The sequence below is a fragment of the Artemia sp. Qi Xiang Cuo genome, chromosome 5, assembly GCF_049724085.1.
Source record: "Artemia sp. Qi Xiang Cuo chromosome 5, ASM4972408v1, whole genome shotgun sequence".
NCBI lineage: Eukaryota > Metazoa > Arthropoda > Branchiopoda > Anostraca > Artemiidae > Artemia > Artemia sp. Qi Xiang Cuo.
In genome coordinates, this window is record NC_142798.1 from 27390859 (window position 1) to 27411479 (window position 20621).

A 20621-nucleotide genomic window follows, 5' to 3' on the forward strand; every position below is an offset into this window, starting at 1 on the left:
TATTTTGATATTTGCCCTTCGCCACTGCTCTTTAAAAAAAAAAGTATTAAAAAGACCAGCATGGTTGCTATCTATAAAACAACTTATTAGGCGGCAATTTAAAAAGACTTGAGCATTGAATCTCAGCAGCGTGGGTTTTGGAAACATTTCCTTTTAAGCTGGAAAAAGAAGGATTTTTAGAGGAAAGACTTGATGATAAAGATTCTCCAGTTGGATAATATAAGAACTAGGATCATTATACATATTTTAAAGTAAGAATTGTTTTCTTAACATGTCTCCTTATCAGGTGACACAAGGCTAAACAAATACCGAAAATTTACCAAATTGTATAGGGCATGAAATGTAACCATGCTTCTTTACAATTTCAAGTTATGCTGAAAACACTGTTTTGTAAGTCCGAAATTCTAGAATATCTCATTTTTTTATCATAAAAAAAAAAAAAAAAAAAAAAAAAAAGGGGGAAAAAAAGGGGAAAAAAACAGAGACAAAAAATTTATTTTAAAAAAAAAAACAGAAAAGGTAAATTAAAAACAAGTCATCTGTTTCTGATTCTTCATAGGCAGTGCAGTAGCACTGCCTAAGTAAAGAACAATGTTGACACAATGTTTTATTTTTTTTTTTTTTTTTTTTTTTTTTTTACCAGGAGACTTCATATAGAAGGAGTTGTCATAGAAACTTCAAAAGGGGCTCATTTGATTAGAAATTGAAAGTTTTGGTGCCCTTTTTAATAGTGATTAAATAAAAAACAAGTTTTTCAACTGAAAATAAGGAGCAAAATTAAAACTTAAAATGAACAGAAATTGAAACATATACAAGGGGGTTTGCCCCCTCGTCAATACCTCACGCTCTATGCTAAAGTTCGAATTTTTTTCCAATTCTTTAAGAATGACCCCTGAATCACAAATGCCATTTAATTACAATAAATAGCTCTTTTGAAAGTACTAAAAAAACTTTAGTAGTGTAAAGAGCAAGGTATTGACTAGGGGGCAAACACTCATATACATAATAATTTCTATTTGTTTTAAGTTTTTAATGTTGCTCCTTACTTTCACTTGAAAAAACTTGTTTTTCTTTATTTAATTCCTGATTGTTTTTTAAATAATGCTGAGAAATCTGGTGCCCCTTTTTAGAAAATCTCCTTCCCCCATGAAAAGCTCCTCAATGATCCTCTTGCAATATTCTAGTACCACTGGGTCAATGCAATCCCCCTGATAAAAAAAAGAGCATCTTTAATATGCTGAATCTGATGGTGTGATTTTCATGAAACTTCTATGACTTTTAGGGGATATTTCCTCTTTTTTTGAAAATAAGGCAAATTTTCTCAGGCTTATAACTTTTGATTGGTAAGACTAAACTTGATGAAACTTATATATTTGAAATCAGCATAAAAATCCGATTCTTTTGGTGTATCTATTGGTATCAAAATTTCGTTTTTTAGAGTTTTGGTTACTATTGAGCTGGGTTGCTCCTTACTTACAGTTTGTTTCCACAAAATATATGATGATGTGATGAGTGCAGTTAGAAACCCAGGTAATTTTGCATTTACAACATAATTTAGCTAGAATGAAACTGAATACATCAGTTGATGGTTTTTCTTGTGCTATTTCATAGGCCTAGTTTAATAATTGTTTCCAGGGCAAATTCCATTTTGAACCCTTCATGGGACCCCAAAAGGTAAAACAGTCAATAGTTGCCAAAAGTCTCCTTACTTACAGTCCTTACATTTAGTTGCTCCTTACTTACAGTTTGTTACCACAAACTTTTTGAAAAGTAACTTGAGAGCAACCAGCCACACCTATCATTTCCCCAAACACATCTGATCAAAAGTTAGAGATAGTCATTTTGTTCTGCGTAATTGGAAGGTTCAGTAATTATGTCTTTGAGGATGGCAGCCTGTACAGCCTGCAGGGCAAGGGCTGTAAGTTAAACTAGTTGCCCATTATTAACATATAGTGTTTTATGGAAGGGGTGGTTATATAAACTTTGGAGGGGGCTCATTTGATTAGAAATCAGAAGTTCTAGTGCCCGTTTTAAGCCCCCTTAAGAGTCAAAAGTGATGGAGGGCAACTACCTCTCCTGATGCTCTCTTTTTGCCAAATTTATGTGATAGAAACTGTGAGATATATGGTTGACACAACCCCCTAGAGCCATGGGGTAAGGGTTGTAAATTTTGTCCTGGGGGCATAGAGACCCTTATAACCTTATATGCCTGGGGGCACATACGGTTTTTATGGAACTGGTGGTCAAATAAACTTCAGATGGGGCTCATTAGATTGAAAATTGGAAGTTATAATGACCTTTTTAAGAGTTAAAAGTGATTTGAGGGTAACCAGCCCTCCCCTTTATGCCCATCATTTCCCAAAACAAATATCTAACCAACATTTTGAGATATCTATTTTCTTCAGCATTGTTGAAAGGTCCAGTAATTATGCCTTTGGGGATGTCAACCTCCCCACAGCCCTCAGAATAGAGGCTGTAATTTAGGCAATTTGTTCATTGTTTACATATAGTATATGATGTTGGGAAAGGTATGCATGTTTGACCTTTACTTTCCCAAAATACAAAGGGCATTTAGGTAAGCCTTTCAGGGAATGTTGAATGGAGTGTTGAACTAAATCAAAACACACTGTGTGTATAGTATATGGACTGTCAAAAGAACATAACTGAGGAATGACTGATTATATTATTTTGGAACTTTCAGGAAGTGATAAGGGAGATGATCAACTGACCAAAAAGGCAATATTTGCAAGCTACTACTACTGCTACAAGTACCACTGCTTTTACTGCTACTACTACCATTTCTATCACTAAAACTACTGCTTCTGTAGCAAGTACTACCAAGGCTGAGGATATTGAAATAAACATTTGAAAGAAATGTTGAGGGGAAAGTTGAACTAAATCAAAACGTACAATGTGCATACAGCTTGCTGAAACAGGTGTATCTGAAATATTTTTGAAACAACTTACCATGTCAAGAGGAAGCTTCTGGGGTATCATGAGGGGGATGTTCAACTGACCAAAAGGTAACATTTACCTGTTACTACTGCTATTAATACTGCTGCTACCACTGTTACTGCTACTAATAATAATATACTATTACTGCTACTACTCTTCCTTCTACTACCACTACTACTATGATGCTAGCACAAATCAGGCTATATGTATGAAGGTGAAAATTTGACAGAGTATTAAGAGGAAATTTGAACTAAGTCAAAGCACACTATGTGCATGCAGATTATCAAAAGAATGTATCTCAAGAATGGATTTGGGTATTAAGTTGGAACTTTCAGAGAATACTTAAAGGGTGACAAAAAGGTAATATGTGCATGCCATAACTAAAACTACTGCCACCACTACTTTTACTAATACTACTGCTGCTTCTAAACTACTCCAACTACTACTTAAATTGGAACAACTTGTAAGGCTTAGAGTAATAAACTGAACAGGGCGTCAAAAGGGCACATCAGCAATATTTTTGGGACAGCTTACTGTATCAAGGTGAAACTTCCAGTGCATCATGAGGGGGATATTCAACTGACCAAAAGACAACATATACATGCTACTACTATTATTAATGCTGCTGCTACTACTGTTACTACTACTTCTAATACAACACTAAAACTGCTACTATTACCACCACAACTAATGTACTACTAGTAATATTAAGGCTAACTCTGTGAAGGTCAAATTTAAGAGAATAGTAAGGGCAAATTTGAACTAAATCGAAAGATACTATGTGCATTCAGATTGTCAAAATAGCATATATTAAGAATTGATTTGTGTAATAAGTGGAACTCCCAGACAATGCTTTCAGGGGAAGATCAATTGACCAAAAGGCTATATGTGCATGCTACTACTAATGCTACTGTCACTGCTGTGTGTATTAGTTTTACTACTACTATTGATCCAACTATTACTTCTATTGCAACTACTTCCAAGACTAAGAGCATTAAGATGAAAATTTCAAGAAGTTTATGAATATATAGGTTATCAAAACGACATATCAGCAATGTCATAGCAATGGCTAATTGTATTGAGTTAAAACTTCCAGGACTTGTTGAGAGGGATGCTCAACTGACCAAAAGGTAATATGCTAATCCTACTGCTACTACTATTACTAGTGCTATCACTATTAATGCTATTACTAGTACTAATAATACAAATACTACTATTGTGACTACTATTACAACTATACAACTATATATAGGTATAAATTGTGAAATTTTCAGGGAATTTTTAGGGGGGAAGGTGAACTGAATCACAACAAACTGTTTATATGCAGGTTGTAAAAAGGGTATATCAGCAATATTTTAGGAATGGTTTTGTTTGGGAAGTCAAAACTTACAGGGCTTGTTGTGGGGAATTTTGATCTAACCAAAAGACAATATTTGCATCATATTGCTACTCCTTCTACTCCTACTACTACTATTACTACTACTGCTGCTACTAAAGCTAAGGCTACTACTATTAATTCTACTGCTACCACTATTACTACCAGAACTACTACTACTGCTACCAAAGCTATGGTTATCAAGGCAAAAATTTTGGGCAATATTGAACCTGTATTGAACTAAACTGAAACACACTATGCCCACAGGTTGTCAAGAAGACATATCAACAATGCTTTAGGAATGGTTAATAGTATTAAATTGAAACTTTCATTGTGGGCTGAAGGAGATGTTGAAGAAAACCAAAGGTGCTATGTGCATACTGCTACTATTGCTACTACACTAGCTAAGGGTATTAAGACGAAGCTTTCAAGGAATATTTAGGTGGATGTTGAACTAAATCAGAACAAATTAAAATAATGTTGATTGTAAAAAGAGTAAAAAAGCAATATCTCAAGAACAGCTTGCATTATTAAGTTTTAAGGGTAAGTTGTGGTGGATTTTGAACTAGCTAGAAAACACTATGTGTATAGTTTTAATACTATTTCTGCAGTTACTGTAACTAATGTAACTAAGGGCATTAAGGTGAAAATTTTAGGGAATACTTAAAAGGAGATTCAGTTGAACAAAAAGGCTATATGCATGCAGGTTTTCAAAAGGGCATATTAGTAACATGATTGGCAGCGTTGCTCTATCATAGCTAGTGATATAATTTAAACTTTAAAGGAGCTAATTTGATTGGAAATAAAATTTCTAGCGCCCTTTGTAAGAGCCAAAATTGGTTGGAGGGCAAGCAGCCCCCCTCTTTAGACCATTATTTTTCAAGCACTTACAGTCAAAATTTTGAGAGAGCCATTTTATTCAGCATAGTTGAATGGTCCAGTAACTGTATCTCCAGGGATATTGGGTATGCCAATCCCCCACAGGTATGAATTTTGCCCATTATGCTTTAAAACTAATTGTTGCTTTAAAACTAAATAAAAAACCCCTGTGTTTCAAGTTGTTCCAATTTAAGTAGTAGTTGGAGTAGTTTAGAAGCAGCAGTAGTATTAGTAAAAGTAGCAGTGGCAGTAGTTTTAGTAGTGGCATGCACATATTACCTTTTTGTCACCCTTTAAGTATTCTCTGAAAGTTCCAACTTAACACCTAAATCCATTCTTGAGATACATTCTTTTGATAATCTGCATGCACATAGTGTGCTTTGACTTAGTTCAAATTTCCTCTTAATACTCTGTCAAATTTTCACCTTCATACATATAGCCTGATTTGTGCTAGCATCATAGTAGTAGTGGTAGTAGAAGGAAGAGTAGTAGCAGTAATAGTATATTATTATTAGTAGCAGTAACAGTGGTAGCAGCAGTATTAATAGCAGTAGTAACAGGTACATGTTACCTTTTGGTCAGTTGAACATCCCCCTCATGATACCCCAGAAGCTTCCTCTTGACATGGTAAGTTGTTTCAAAAATATTTCAGATACACCTGTTTCAGCAATCTGTATGCACATAGCACGTTTTGATTTAGTTCAACTTTCCCCTCAACATTTCTTTCAAATGTTTATTTCAATATCCTTAGCCTCCCAAAGAGGGGAAGAAAGGTCGAACTCCTTCTTTCACTGCAAAAATGTCACTTTGGTACTGGTCACAAATATACACGTTTTTAAAGTTTATTCTTGCTGGAGAAAGCAAACTTCTCATATAAAAGAATTGCTGGGGGGCGGGGTCTAAATAAACATTTGCGATTGCGAAAAATCCCAAGATAGTAAATATTAATAACAGTGTTACTTTTTTAGGTCAATGTTTAAAATATATATATATATATATATATATATATATATATATATATATATATATATATATATATATATATATATATATATATATAAATTTTCCAAGATTCCAAACTTGGAACTGGAGCTTTTCCTATGGGGAGGCCTGCTCCCTACAGGAAAAGCCTTCTCAAAACTGTGAGATTTACAACTTCAAACTTGTTTCATTTTAGATGAAAAGGAATGGAAAAACCTGGGGGTTATAGAAAAAAAACAACCTCTTTTCCTTATGAGACACCCTGCTCTATTTAAAACATTGAAGTTTCGTTGTCTTTTTTTTTGTTTTTGTTTATTACTTTATTATTCTTTCGTTTTCAGGAGTTCAATGGCTAAAAAAACAAAATTGGTGTTCCTTGATGATGATGATGATAGTGATTTTGAAGAGTTTCGATCTCCTTTGTCATGTAAGTTTCTTGTTTGCTAAGCAAGTGAAAAGAAACGAAGAGAAGATTAGGAATCGATGATTACGCTAGGGTTAAAAACTGTAAATAAAGGGAAATAAACACCTGAATCAGAATAAAGTAATCTCTGACGTCGAATCTGTAATATTTTGAGCCTTGATTTGTAAACGAAGTCCATGACAAATCTTTGTTTTCTTGTTCTGCTGTAAATCAACATTCACCTTTCAATGAGTTGTGTCCACCCACTAATGTAGGAATGCTATAGCATGCTTTCTTTTATACTCAAAGTACAAAAGATTTGTATCAAAGATATAGTCTCAAATTCTAAACCTAAAATGAGTGCTATGTATCCCTTTTTGTTTTCTGTCAAAGGCGTGCTATTATATCGTTGCTAGCAGCAGACCCTTCTGGACAACAAGGAAAAAACGAAGAAAAACCGTAACATACACTATCCTGTGAAGATTTGAAACCAATTTGCTGTATCTATACAATGGAAAATATTCTCTTCAGGTACCAGTTGTATAATGTCACGTGATCGTTTTCTTAGCTTAATATTAGTGATTGGTTGGAGTTGTGGACCCTTACCAGTTATATAGTTAGTAATATATCTATAATGTAGTATTGCACTACATAATGTAATGTACTTGCAGTTGCTGCAAGATAGTGAATGACAGCTAATGGCTGTAATTTTAAATGGTTAGTTTGCCTCCTCATTTTGACAATTTGTAATTCTTGTCAAAAAAAAAAAAATATTATTCGCGGCAATTAGTGATATCCTTCATAATTAGTAGCAACTGAAAATTCTTTTCAATAGCATATGTACTATTGTCGCAACCTCAGTACCTTATTCAGCTTAACTAAACTGTTAGGTGTATATCATTCTGCAAAGCGTTGGTTTCCAAATATTTAGTTTCGAAACAAATGTTAACTGTGAAACACTTAGCGTCTTCTGCTATACTTTCGCAATATTCAGATGTTCATTTATGTTAATCTATCCAACTTAACACTGGGCAAGAGAATTGGGCTCTTGTGGATGGGTTTTAAAATTTATAGAACTACTAGCCCATTACCCAACGTTATTCGGGAGTTTTCACATTGGTTTTCTCTTGCTATCTTTCAGTTCAGTTCAGTTCATTTTATTTAGCATCAAAAATACATTTAACTAATATTCCAATACCTGCCCTGAGAAAGATGCAAAAAAGTACTTGCGACTGGGCGGGTACATACAACTCATCTACTAACTAATAGTCAACTATAAACAAAGAAACGACAAATAATAAAAAAAGCACTTGTGACTGGGTGGGTACATATAACTTATCTACTAACTAATAATTAACTATAAACAAGGGAACAACAAATAATAATAATAATAAAAAAAAGCTATGAACCTTGACCTAACAAATAATTTTTAATTTATTTTTGAATAAACCCAGGTGCTCAGCCACCCGAATGCTCTCAGGAACAGAGTTCCACACATTAGGTCCGGAAAATATAGTATGGAAGCTGGCCCTGGAGCCACTTCTATTCGGAACAATGAAGTCACTAGCATGACAGTTTCATAATGGTGCAAAGACCTATTGTCACTAAAATAATCCCAAAAAACCTCTGGACTAATATTATTCCAGCATTGATAGGCAAAAATTCCTATTTGGTAGTCCCGTAGCTGTCCTACATTCAACACTTGCAACTTATTGAAGCAAGCTGAAGTGTTATGGATACCTTCAATATACCCACTAATAAGACGCATTGCTTTATTTTGAAGATTCTGAACACGTTTAAAATTCACATAAAAATTGCTTGCCCATAACATACACCCATACAAAGCATATGGATGAATCAAAGCTTGGTATAAAAGCAATAAAACTCTGTGGGGTAAAAAATTTTAAAATGACGAATCACTCCAAGGCCACGTGCAATCTTTGTTGCGACAACATCACTGTGGCGTTTCCACGAAAAATTACCATCAATATAAAAACCGAAGTACCGAATTTACTGAACTTGAACTACAGGCTTAATATTAAACAGAATTCTACCATCAACATCACTGGGCTTGCCTACTCTAGAATATAAAATAAAATTAGTTTTAGTAACATTTACTGATTACTAACTCAAACTAGTAAACACATTCAAATTTCTCAGAACACAATTCACTTTCGACACAAGACTATCCAAACAACGACTATAAGAAGTAACAGTAGTGTCATCAGCAAATGACGTCAAGCAGCAATCTGGAAGATAAAACCTCATACCTTCCACATAAACCAGATACAGAAGTGGACCAAGGACCAATCCCTGTGGCACACCACACAACACTTGATAAGGGGAAGAAAAAACATCATCAATCATCACTTTAATAGACCTCACACACAAATAACTTTCAAACCACTTTAAATTCACTCCTTTAATACCTAAGCATTCTAATCTTTACATTAAAATTTTTAAATCTACCAGGTCAAATGCTTTCCTAAAATCAAAAAAATACTGTAAGAGGGATTTCACCATTTTCCAAACAATTGTTAACAAAATCAGCAAGATGAATGGCAGCACGACTAGTGGAATGACCTTTTCGAAATCCGAATTGGGTGTCAATGAGTAGGCTATGTTTCATGAGATGGTCATATAGACGGCGATGAATCGCTTTTTCCAAAATTTTTGACAATAAAGGCAGTATCTATATTGGTCTCCAGTTTCTGGCATCTGACCTGGCACCCCCTTTGTAAAGCGGGATGATTTTAGCTTGCTTCAACGCTTCTGGAAAGGTCACCGTTTCTATAGATAAGTTGATAACATGGAGAATACATGGTAGTATATACGTTAACACAGCTTTAAAAGTTCTCAGATTCACCCCATCTATCCCAGAATAATTCGATTTTATATTATAGATAAGTTGATAACATGGAGAATACATGGTAGTATATACGTTAAAACAGCTTTAAAAGTTCTCAGATTCACCCCATCTATCCCAGCATAGGTCGATTTTATATTTGTCACTATTTTAATCACTTCATCACTTGTGCACTTTTCAAACTGGAATTCAACAGTATCTCCACGAGAGTCCACGAATTCCTCGCTAAGAAAATTTTCCTTGTCACACCTTACACTCTCTTGAACAGACGAGCCAACCTGAGAATAAAACTGGCCAAAATAATTCGCGACTACATTCTTATCACTCACATAACTTCCATTTATATCAATGCAAGGCGACTGACTACTTTTCCGATTTCCCATAAAGTCATTAATAACCTGCCATGTGGTTTTGGTATCTCCCTTACTGCCTGAAAACTTTTGTTCAAAATACTTCTTCTTTGTTTGCCTTCTCATACTGTTCACCGTGCTTCTCACTCGTTTGAATTCTGCAAAATCTGCGTCATCCTGACTATTAAGAGATTGCTCATCTAACAAGTTCCTTTTTTATCTTGTCTATTATTGCCTCCGTAATCCACGGCTTGCGGGGATCATCCCTCTTTTGTTTGGTCAAACGCAAGGGGCATCTTTTCTCATAAATTGGTTGGAAAATATACATGAACAATGCTATAGCCTGTTTTCCTGTGTTCATATTTTCTACAAGCGCCTTAAGGACAAATGCCAAATGCGTAGCATTATACTATTCTCCAAATCCGGCCTGTTCCTCCGTCAAAATTCTATATTTTACTAACTAATTTTCTAATCTAGAATTGAGTAAATTCTAGTAAAATCTTGAAATTTTTCCTAAAATTACATATTGCGCAAAAAAAATCCTTAAAATTTGTGCCTGATTTTTTAAAAGGAGGGCAACCCCACCCACAGCCAATTTATATTAATTAAAGCTAAACCATTAGTTTCACCATATCAGAGAACCCTACTTAAGAGGCTTCAAGCTACTATGTAAAAAAATGTGTAATTTTCTTCTTTTTTTGCGTAGAAGAAAGATCATGGTTGCACGTTTATTCGTTTTTACTTTTTCTTCCCTGGGGTGATCGCATCGAACCAATGGTTTTAGAAGATTCTGAAAGGGCTCATTCGAATGGAAATGCAAAGTTCTAGTGCTCTCTTTAAATGACCAGAAAGGTTGTGCCATGGGAAGTTGGTGTTTTGGTGGCACCAAACTACGATTTTGCCCCAAGGAGGACCAAGTTGCTATCCACTGAAAATACTGAGATAGCCAAACGCTTAAAAAAATATCAAAAATCTATAAATTGAGTTTCCTAGCTGCAGAGGAAGTAAAGTCACATGGTAGCACATTCGTTCCTGAAAAATCACGTAGTTGATACAAGATAAATAGTTACTATGACATTTATCTTACTGCTAGATTTAACTGAAATGGTTCACTAGATTTTTCATAAAATTGTGGTTCTTTATGTATAATTGCGCATCATCTATTGTGAGCGGGTCATCTTTTGGTGGGGTGTGGGGCAGATGCCTAAAAACTCGCATCTGAACGCCCAAATTGTCTAACTCTTCATGATCCTTGAAATAAATATAGAAAGAGGTACAGCGGAGGGTAGGAGATAATCTCTCATCTTCCTTCATTTAGAAATTTCAGACTAAGCCTGAACAAGGATGCTGCGGGGTGATAATTCCCTTCTTATTGCAGAAAACTTAATTTGCTTGATATTTCATGAAATTGTACACAGTGGTTGGTAAGTGCGCATCAATTATTATGAAAGAGGGGCGGTGGACAGATGCCCCGAGGAGTACATTCTAAATTCTAAATATATTGACTTTCAATGAGCTTTCAGGTAATTTTTGAATGAATTTTGGGGAAAGGGGGGGGGCAGAAATTTCTACCTAATCCCTCTTGATTTCTGGGAATATTTTTAGTTTACGCCTTTATTATTGAAGCTAGGAGGGTTGGGGTGGGGGCTATTATACCCCTCCCATTGTAACAATGAAAACAATTGAAAAGGGCGAGGGGGAGGATCATGAGTCTCACTAGGAAATTTCTTGGGAGGGAGTTGCTACCAGGAGTTTTTTTGCGATTTTAAATAGCAATATTTTTTTCCCTTTTTATATATAATTTTTCAATGTATTTAAACACACGTATATAATATGCCACATTTAAACGTCAGAGAATCTTGTTGTAGAAGTCGTGATGGCTTCAGCCACGTAGAAGATCAAATTAACGCAGGATTTCTATCCATATGAACAATAATACCCCTTTCCGTCCTCCAGAAATTTTTTAGTAAAAATATTATTAAGGACTTATTCAACACACCTATAGTTCATCGAAAATTTTGACTATCCAAATTTTGTCCAAAATTTTCATTACGATCTACAATTTTAATTATTAAGCAAAAAAAAAAAAAAAAGAAAGAAAAATCAGGATGCTACCGACCAATTTATAGTTATAGATATATACAATTTATCGGCAAGAAATTGGGGGTTTATGTGGCCGATACCCCACATCATATCTTAGTTAGGCCAGGGTATGATGTGACAAACGATCAGAAATTAAATATTAAAAAAAACAAGTTTATTCAACTGAAAGCAAGGAGTAACATTAAAACAAGCAGAGATTATCTGTATGCAATACTTGTAAAAACCAGGAAATATCAGGGGGAGGGGTCAAAATGAGATTTCGCTCAAAGGAAATAATAATAACTTTCCGCGATTCTTGGATTTTTTATGGGACTCCCTTTCCCTGTCTCTGGATACGGCCTTTTTGTGTCCCGTGCATAGTGGTATATAGCCTACAGTATGCTATCGATGTATAGCATATTTATATCAAATACAGCGTATAATGTAGATTTTTGTTGATTTTTCTAGCTAAGAGGCAAAGTATTTCTGCCGATTCAACTGTTAGCGATGTTGGCTCTTCCAGTAAAGCATCAACTGGGACCAGTTCTGCCTCCAAATTTAAGCCAAAAGTCCCCTTCTTCTCAAAAGAGGGATCTTTGAACTCGAGTAAACCACCAGTTACGCCGCCTGCTTCAAAATTGTCTGTTTTAGAAGAAAAGACAAAATTTTGGGGTGATTGGGATAGTGAGCCACCGAATACATTAGATGCTGAATTTGATAATATCATTGCAAATATGCAAACTATTGAAATGCTTCCTATTCAAACTTTTAAGCCCCCCAAGGAAACGGAGGAAACGTGTGATAATTTGACACAGGAGAAGTCGCTTTTGGATGGAACTTCGCCTGAAGAAATTCATAAGAATATATTCGATGAAAAAATAGAAGAATGTTTAAGCGATGATGGAAGTATAGTTTTTAACGCAAAAATGAATGATAAAAAACCCAATCGGTTAACATTTGACAGTGATGAAGCAGATGAGGATATACCGCTCACTTTAGATGATCCACGGGATTTGAAAGGTATTAAATCGATATATATTTTGACAGTTCCCAAATTCTTGTATTTTGTAGATGTATTTTTTTGTTCTATTTCAATTAAATAAAGTAGAAACAATAAATTTAAATTAGTAGTTAGCCATTACAAATTTTATCACTTTCATCGTACATAACATGCTTATCTTGTGCTGCTTGTTAGGGGAACCACAATGAAAAGGTTTGAATTTTTCTTAGATCTTTAGAACGTATTTTCTTTGTAAAAAATCAATCAAAGAACAACAAAATTTTGTGTTATCGCTGAAACAGCGTTTTTATTTCCAAACCGAACCATTAGAAAAACTATTTTTGGCGAAAGCAATAGAGTTTGAGGGGCACGGTAATCCCAAACCTCCTCATATTCAAGATTATGATTTAAAAATGAATTGAAATAAAAAAAAACCTTCTATGTATGAAAGTGAAGAGCAGCTTTGAATTTCAAACAATCATAATTTATGCTATAAGTGAGGGGAGTACTGCCCCCTTAGTCCTGGGGTCTTCACAGTAAAATTGTTGTTGGCTGTTTTGTTGCACTTTATAACACTGTCGAAACAGCACTAGTAATGCTTCAATACAAGTTTCTGTCACTCTTTGTCTCCGCTTGGAAAGTTCTTTCTTGTTTATTCAGGGTTGAAAGACCTAATTGGATACGCTAAAGGCCTGTGAAAATGACCAAGCCATGTTCAGAAAAACAAGGAAAAGAGTGAAGTGTAAAATTTACAGAAACAAACTAATATATACTAGGAAATAATATTTCTGGGAATCCGACTTTCAGAAATAATTTGAATTAAATTTGGAGGTGAATGTTTTAGCTTTTGGAAATAAACACTATAGTATCTTATCTCAGTCTCGAGATCACTATGATTTTTCCTTCAATGTTTCTGTATGCTGTAGATTATTCACCTATTCTTTTATTTTTAAAGAAATGAGATATTTTTTAATAATTAAATGAACCTGTTGTAACAGACCCTTACGGACCATAAGGTTCAGGTAAGAGGAAATACATTTCTACTCAAAATCAACTATCCCAGGCAAAGAAGGCCCAGCTAAGGTCGTTTGTTTATCAAATAAAACACAACACAATTTTTGCAAAAAATCAACGTCATAAATCGATATTATCTATAACAACTGAGCAAAGAATGTATTGTAAAAGGAATAAGTGTAAACAGGTGCTAGTGTAGGGAAAGTATGGACAGGTGCTAGGTCTTTTGAAAGAAGTGATTTTTGTTTCCAATTTCAATATGGTGTATGTATAATTGGATAAAAATAAGACAAATTTGTAAGAGAAAAAAGGGAAGATGTCCCTTAAGGGGGATAAGCTTTGACTAATTGATGAAAAGTACAAGTTTAATTGATTTACTGTCTTGGTTAGTATTGACAAGCCGTCATCCTTAAGATAATTGAAAATGCCTAAAAGAATGGTGTCCCAGAATAGATAAGTTGATGTTAGATTGCAACATGTCCGCTGAATTTCTTTTCTTTATGCCCTTTGATTAGAGGGGGGGGGGGAGTGAAAATAGTATACTAATATGGAGGAAAATCTATGATAATGAATCTTTATAAGTGCTAGACTAAACGCCCGAAAGTTTAGAAACTACGGAAAAGGAGGCTAGACTTACAGCCGGTACCCTTTGTAGAGAGATGACTGATTTTACTGTTCCTCTGGAGGTAATCCATAAACTTTCTGTTTTGTCCTTGTACTGAAGGAGCACATGGAGAAAACCAAATTTTACGTGAAAACCAAAAAAAAATTGGATTTCCTTTTTTCAAAATGTAGCTAATCTCATGATAAGGAAACAGGTCAATTGAACTGAATAGGAACTGAAAGAAAATAGGGAGTCAGAAATATAATATATGATTGCTTAATAGACACCGAATTTTTTTTCCTTGACTTATGGATTGAAAAGGTAAAGGCCAACAAAATTTTTCGATCGACTCAACATGAAAATCAGCATTTAAGTTGAAAAACATATAGAGCTCAATTTAGCGTTTTTGGTTATTTATCCTCTAAAGCGCATAGAACGGGCAATATACTATGTTAATTAAGTTATAATAAACGGTATCTCTTCGCATAATTGACGGTTTTCTAGATTTTGTTTGCATGTCTCGTGAACTTTGGGCATTGGGCAAATGATATTGTATTTTGAATTTGTTTTTTCTTTCTTTCAGCAAGAGACTATAGCGAAGAACTTTCCGTAGAAGATTTCAGAGATTTTTTTGATGATGACGATTGTTTTGAAGAACGGCTTGGATCTTTTGAGCCCCAGGAGTTTAATGCTGTAAGTGTTTTGATTATGTAATATAGTAGAAATATATGGCAGTGCCATGGAAATAACTGTAATATGATAATGTATCACAGGGACAAGTGCATCAATACTGCCCGATGAGTCGCAGGCTCATAATTTGTAAGTCATAGCTCTCTGTTTTTCGATCTTTATTAATGCAGATATTAAGAGCAAGCTTATTGCCTGTATGTTTCCCTTGTCCCCTTAATATTCTCAAGGAGATTGCGATTCTTAAGTTGAGGAATGTTGGCACAGGGGGAGAGAGCTCCTTAGAAGGAGTTGAGTGGAGGTACTGGCGGAAGACATTGACGCCAGATGACTTCCTTAAAGTTAGCAGTCAGTCTTTGATGTTGTTATAATTAGAATGAACTATTAAATAAAAATTATTTGCTTCGGTGTTGCTACAGCCATCCCTACTCGCTCTTTCCTGAATCATCTGGAATAGTGCCAAGAGGGTTGTCGAAATCAAAATGTAACTCGGAGAGCCATGTTTGGTAGCAGGATTTACGCAGAGGTTTGCTCGAAATTGATTGAAGGAGACTTTTAGAACGACAAATTGCTGGTTGCATTCTACCACAGAGGTACTGAATCCCTTTGGCATGGACGTTTCAAGAAAGATCAGCTGAGGAATGAATTTCCAACGATCAAATGTTTTGAAGTGAATTTAGATGAATTCAAGGCTTATCAACTCTCCTTATTGCTTCATTCAGGCATGAGATATGTAGAATTGAACACCTGAACACAGAAGGAAGAGGAAAAAGGCAGAAATTTGTTTGAGGGGAGGGCGCAACTTTGAGAAACCGCAAGACGGTGAATTATGTGGAAAATATAGGCAATCTTTGGATTTTTTTCGATTATTTAGAGGTTGTTTTCGAGAGTATATGCACCAGAACCCTTCCTCCCCTTCCTGCATGTATATATTAGGTAGATCCCTTAGATCCGTAAAAATAGTCTGAAAGATATCCTCAAAATTTATAATCAGACCTTATAACCTGCTTATTGAGGCGTAAGACCCACTCTGTCTATGAACGAATCTGTGATACCCTATCCAGAGATTCTCTGATTTCCTATGCAGGGTTAGGCATATGTGCGGCTATGAGGTTTGTTCAACAGTGAATCTGTATATACAATCGTATTACATAGTACTTTAAAGGCTCTGATACCATCAAATTCATGATTTATCGATTAGTTCTCATTTTTTCCAAATTCATGCAGTAAAGGTATAGAAAATACTTTTATACTTTGACATTCTGAAAGCTATGAATGAATCTTAGAATCTGCTGGCAAAGTAGTCCTACTCTCTTACAATTTATTATTGTGTTTTTTGCTTGAGTAATATTACATCAGTTATTAATATTATAAAGTTAATGGAGAGATTTTGACTCTCAAATAGCGGATTGTTTTCTTGTTCTATTTTTATTCTTTAAGGCCTACTCTCTTTTCTCTCCCCCTTCTTTCTTTCTCCTCTCTCTAACATTCATCTCTCTCATCCCTCTTTTTGTACTTGATAAGTATTCAGCATCTACTCATTGACTTAGATTTAACATTGACTTTGAGCTGAAGCGTCAGTACGCTATTTTTCGACTTTATTTTGGTGTATGGTGGGCCTAATTTAGATTATTAGGAATATCGATATTGATAGAAATATTATTGCAGACCCAATACTGTTTTCAGTCTCTAAATAAACTTTGTAATGATTAGAATTATGATTACAGTTCTACGAATTAAGATCCTTTGCTCTAAAAACTGTTGTAGCCAAAAAATTATACCGTAGTGGCTAATACTTTTTAATCTAATATCTCTATTATTTTTATTCACTTCTGTGAAAATTGACCATCAAAATTGCTGGGATAGCTTCGTCAGGGATAGACAGATTCTTTCAAAGGCGTAAACAAAATACTGGTTTGTTACAAAAATAAATATAAAAAAATGAATAATAGTAGTTTTGTCTATACTGAGTTTCCATTAAATTTGGAAATATTGTAGACAACAATTTCGCCTTCTGCTCAGAAAAAAATTGGACTACTAGAGAACCTAGTTTAAGCTGTACTCGAATTTTAGTTTTAGTGCTACTACCACTACTAACAGCTTATTACAGCATCAATCTCCTTTGGCCAAGACATCTGCGCACGTTCCTCACCGTCTCAACCTATTCCAAACTTCACTTTTTATCCTTTAACATGAATCTCTATTTTCCTTTAAATCTCTTATGTCCATTTCCCAGTCCATTCGAAGACGAATTCGTTTGGGCTTAGGCGGATGGCCAAAAGTATGATCTTTCAAAATCTATCATCCTTCATCTGTTAAACGGAGTCTTCCCATCTTCAACATTCTTCAATTATAGCCGTACAAAGAGGGGTCGAATCACATTGATCGTACAGTTTTTCGTCTGCTATACGGCTAGTCACACGAATACCTAAAATCCTGTTCAGACACTATCTGTGGACATTTCAACTTCAATGATACAGCATTATTCAAAAGCCAGCCATTATTCAAACAATCCCTCTGTGCATCAAGACTTTGCACATACTGTATTATCTACTGCACATACACCGGACGTGTCCTAGCCATCTCAATCTTTCTCTCGTTATCAAACAGTTCGTGGTAACGAACTGTAAGTAGGGAGTGACCCGGCTCAATAGTAACCGAAACTCTAAAAAACGCAATTTCAATACCAATAGATACATCAAAAGAATCAGATTTTTATGCTGATTTCAAATATTTAAGTTTCATCAAGTTTAGTATCCATCAAAAGTTACTCGCCTGAGAAAATTTGCTTGATTTATGATTTAAGAAACGAGTAAATTCATTTCGTTACCTTGGGATTATTCTCGATGAGATTTTATCCTTTCGTAAACATTTTGATTATTTGAGATTGAAACTTGCCCATAAGTTAGGTTGTCTTCATAGATTAAAACATGTGTTTCCTTTTTCCATCCTTAAAATTTTATACCATTCTCTAATTGAATCATATCTAAATTATTGCCCTGTAATCTATCTCAACACATTTAGGGTCCATCTGCAACCTCTTCAGATAATTCAAAATAAGGCAATTAGACTTCTGGGTACTTCTTTTCATCGTCCAATGAGGCTGATTTAAGTCACATAACCTTAATGAAAGTCACATAGTCAGATTCAGCGTATCAGAGAACCCAACTGTAGAGGTTTCAAGCTCCTTTCTGCAAAAATGTGGAATTTTGTATTTTTTGCCAGAAGAAACATCACGGATACGTGTTTATTATTTTTTTTTCCCAGAGGTGATCGTATCGACCCAGTGGTCCTAGGATATTGCGGAGGGCTCATTCGAACAGAAGTTAAAAGTTCTAGTGCCCTTTTAAAGTGACCCAAAAAATGGAGGGCAACTAGGCCCCCTCCCACGCTCATTTTTTTCCCAAAGTCACCCGATAAGAATTTTGAGATAGCCATTTTGTTCAGCATGGTCGAAAAATATAATAACTATGTCTTTGAGGATGACTCTATCCCCCACAGTCCCCGGGGGAAGGGCTGCAAGCTATGAACTTTGGCCAATGTTTACATATAGTGTTGGTTATTGGGAAGTATACAGAAGTTTTCAGGGGGATTTAATCTGGTAGTTGGGGGGGGGTCTGGGGTTACGTGGGAGGATCTTTCCATGGAGGAAGTTTTCATGGGGGAAGGGACAATGCTATGAAGGGGGCGCCGGATTTCCCAGCATTATTAAAAAAAAAACGATCAGAAATTAAATAAAAAAAACAATTTTCTCAACTGAAATTAAGGAGCGACATCGAAACTTAAAACGAACAGAAATTATTACGTATATGATTGGGTTCGCCCCCCAGTCAATACCTCGCTCTTTACGCTAAAGTTTTTTTTAATACTGTTATAAGAGCTATTTATTCTAATTAACAGCCTTTGTGATTAAGGGGTAGTTTTTAAAGAATCGGAACAAAATTCGAACTTTAGCGTAAAGAGCGAGGTATTGACTAGGGGTCAAACCCCCTAATAAACCTAATAAAAATATACGAATATAGAAGTTCGCTACCCAAGTTAATTCGCAAGTTACGTGTATTTATCACTAATAAAAACGTTTGTAAATAAAATTAAACAACTTTCGAGAAAGCCATTTAACCCCCAAAAAAAGTAAAATTAATATGTAAATTTTGTTTTAATTATTCATGTACGGTGAGCCAAAATCAGAACCTGCATAAATTCAAATACGTTCAGAAATTAAATAAAAAAACAAGTTTTTTAACTGAAAGTAAGCAGCGACATTAAAACTTAAAACGAACAGAAATTATTCTGTATATGAAAGGGGCTGCCCCCTACTCAACGCCTCGCTCTTTACGCTAAAGTTTGACTCTTTCTCACAACTCTATTTTTTAAAACAATAAAACTTTAGCGTAAAGAGCGAGGCATTGAGGAGGGGACAGTCACTTTCATATACAGAATAATTTCTGTTCGTTTTAAGTTTTAATGTCGCTCCTTACTTTCAGTTAAAAAAACTTGTTTTTTCTATATTTAATTGCCCAATAAAGCGGGGTAGAACCGTACTTTTCATACAGCTTAATCTTTGAAATACGACACTGCCTGAAATATGGCATTAAGTAGACATAAATTTCAAATAAAGTTGAATGTTTTGGACGCCAGACTTCTCAGGCCTTAAATGGGAACAATTTTTTTTATCGGATTTAAAATTTATCTAACCACTATGGAAAGGAAGCTGTGATGTGCCTACGGATGAATTAAGGCATGGAATGATTTGATCCTGAAAAAATTCACTAAATAATAAAATACCTTTATATGATTCTGTAAAAGAAGTCATTGTATGATATTAATTAAAAAACTTTTTCCACAAAATAAGTTTTTCAAAGAAAAGTAAAGAACTCCATTAAACGAAAAGTGAGCAAAAATAAAATCAAATAATCTACCAAGCGTGGAACTACCACAAATCAGCATTGATAAATAAATGAAACCCAAAACGAACTTAAGTTACAACAAATAACCGAGTCAAACTCAAAACGAGCAGAAATTAACATGAGTAGGGGTCAAAACCCCGATGCCTTCTCAAGGCCAGAGCATAATTTTGCACTTTACTGAAAAAATATAAATGTTTTTACTTTTATAACTTTGATAAATCAAACAATATTAACATTTTGATTACTAAATATCGGTATATGTATATTAAACTGACTATGCACATTAATTTGTATTTTGTTCAGTAAAGGGCAAATTATGTTCTGGCCTTGGGAAGGCATCGGGGTTTTGATCCCAACTCATGTTAATTTCTGCTAAGGCCTGCTATTTGTATGCTGGAGAAAATTTTCAGCTATTTTTAACAACATACACCCTTTTAAAAATCTGGACACAAATAGTAGTGTTTAATTTAGTTTCATACCTCCTCTAATTGACCTGAAATGGAAAACTTGATAGCATT

At 34.8% G+C, this 20621-nt stretch overlaps 1 protein-coding gene across 3 annotated transcripts in view; it reads left to right on the forward strand.

Annotated features, from left to right (window-relative positions):
* Positions 1 to 20621, forward strand: part of LOC148951989 (recQ-like DNA helicase blm-1) — a 117165-nt gene that overhangs the window by 6629 nt on the left and 89915 nt on the right. For all 3 annotated transcript variants that reach the window (XM_089089459.1, XM_089089458.1, XM_089089460.1), the window contains exons 2-4: positions 6532 to 6617; positions 12360 to 12911; positions 15093 to 15202. In XM_089089459.1, coding sequence (XP_088945585.1) covers positions 6539 to 6617; positions 12360 to 12911; positions 15093 to 15202 — 741 coding nt within the window. In that variant the 5' untranslated portion in view covers positions 6532 to 6538. The remainder of the gene's footprint in view (positions 1 to 6531; positions 6618 to 12359; positions 12912 to 15092; positions 15203 to 20621) is intronic.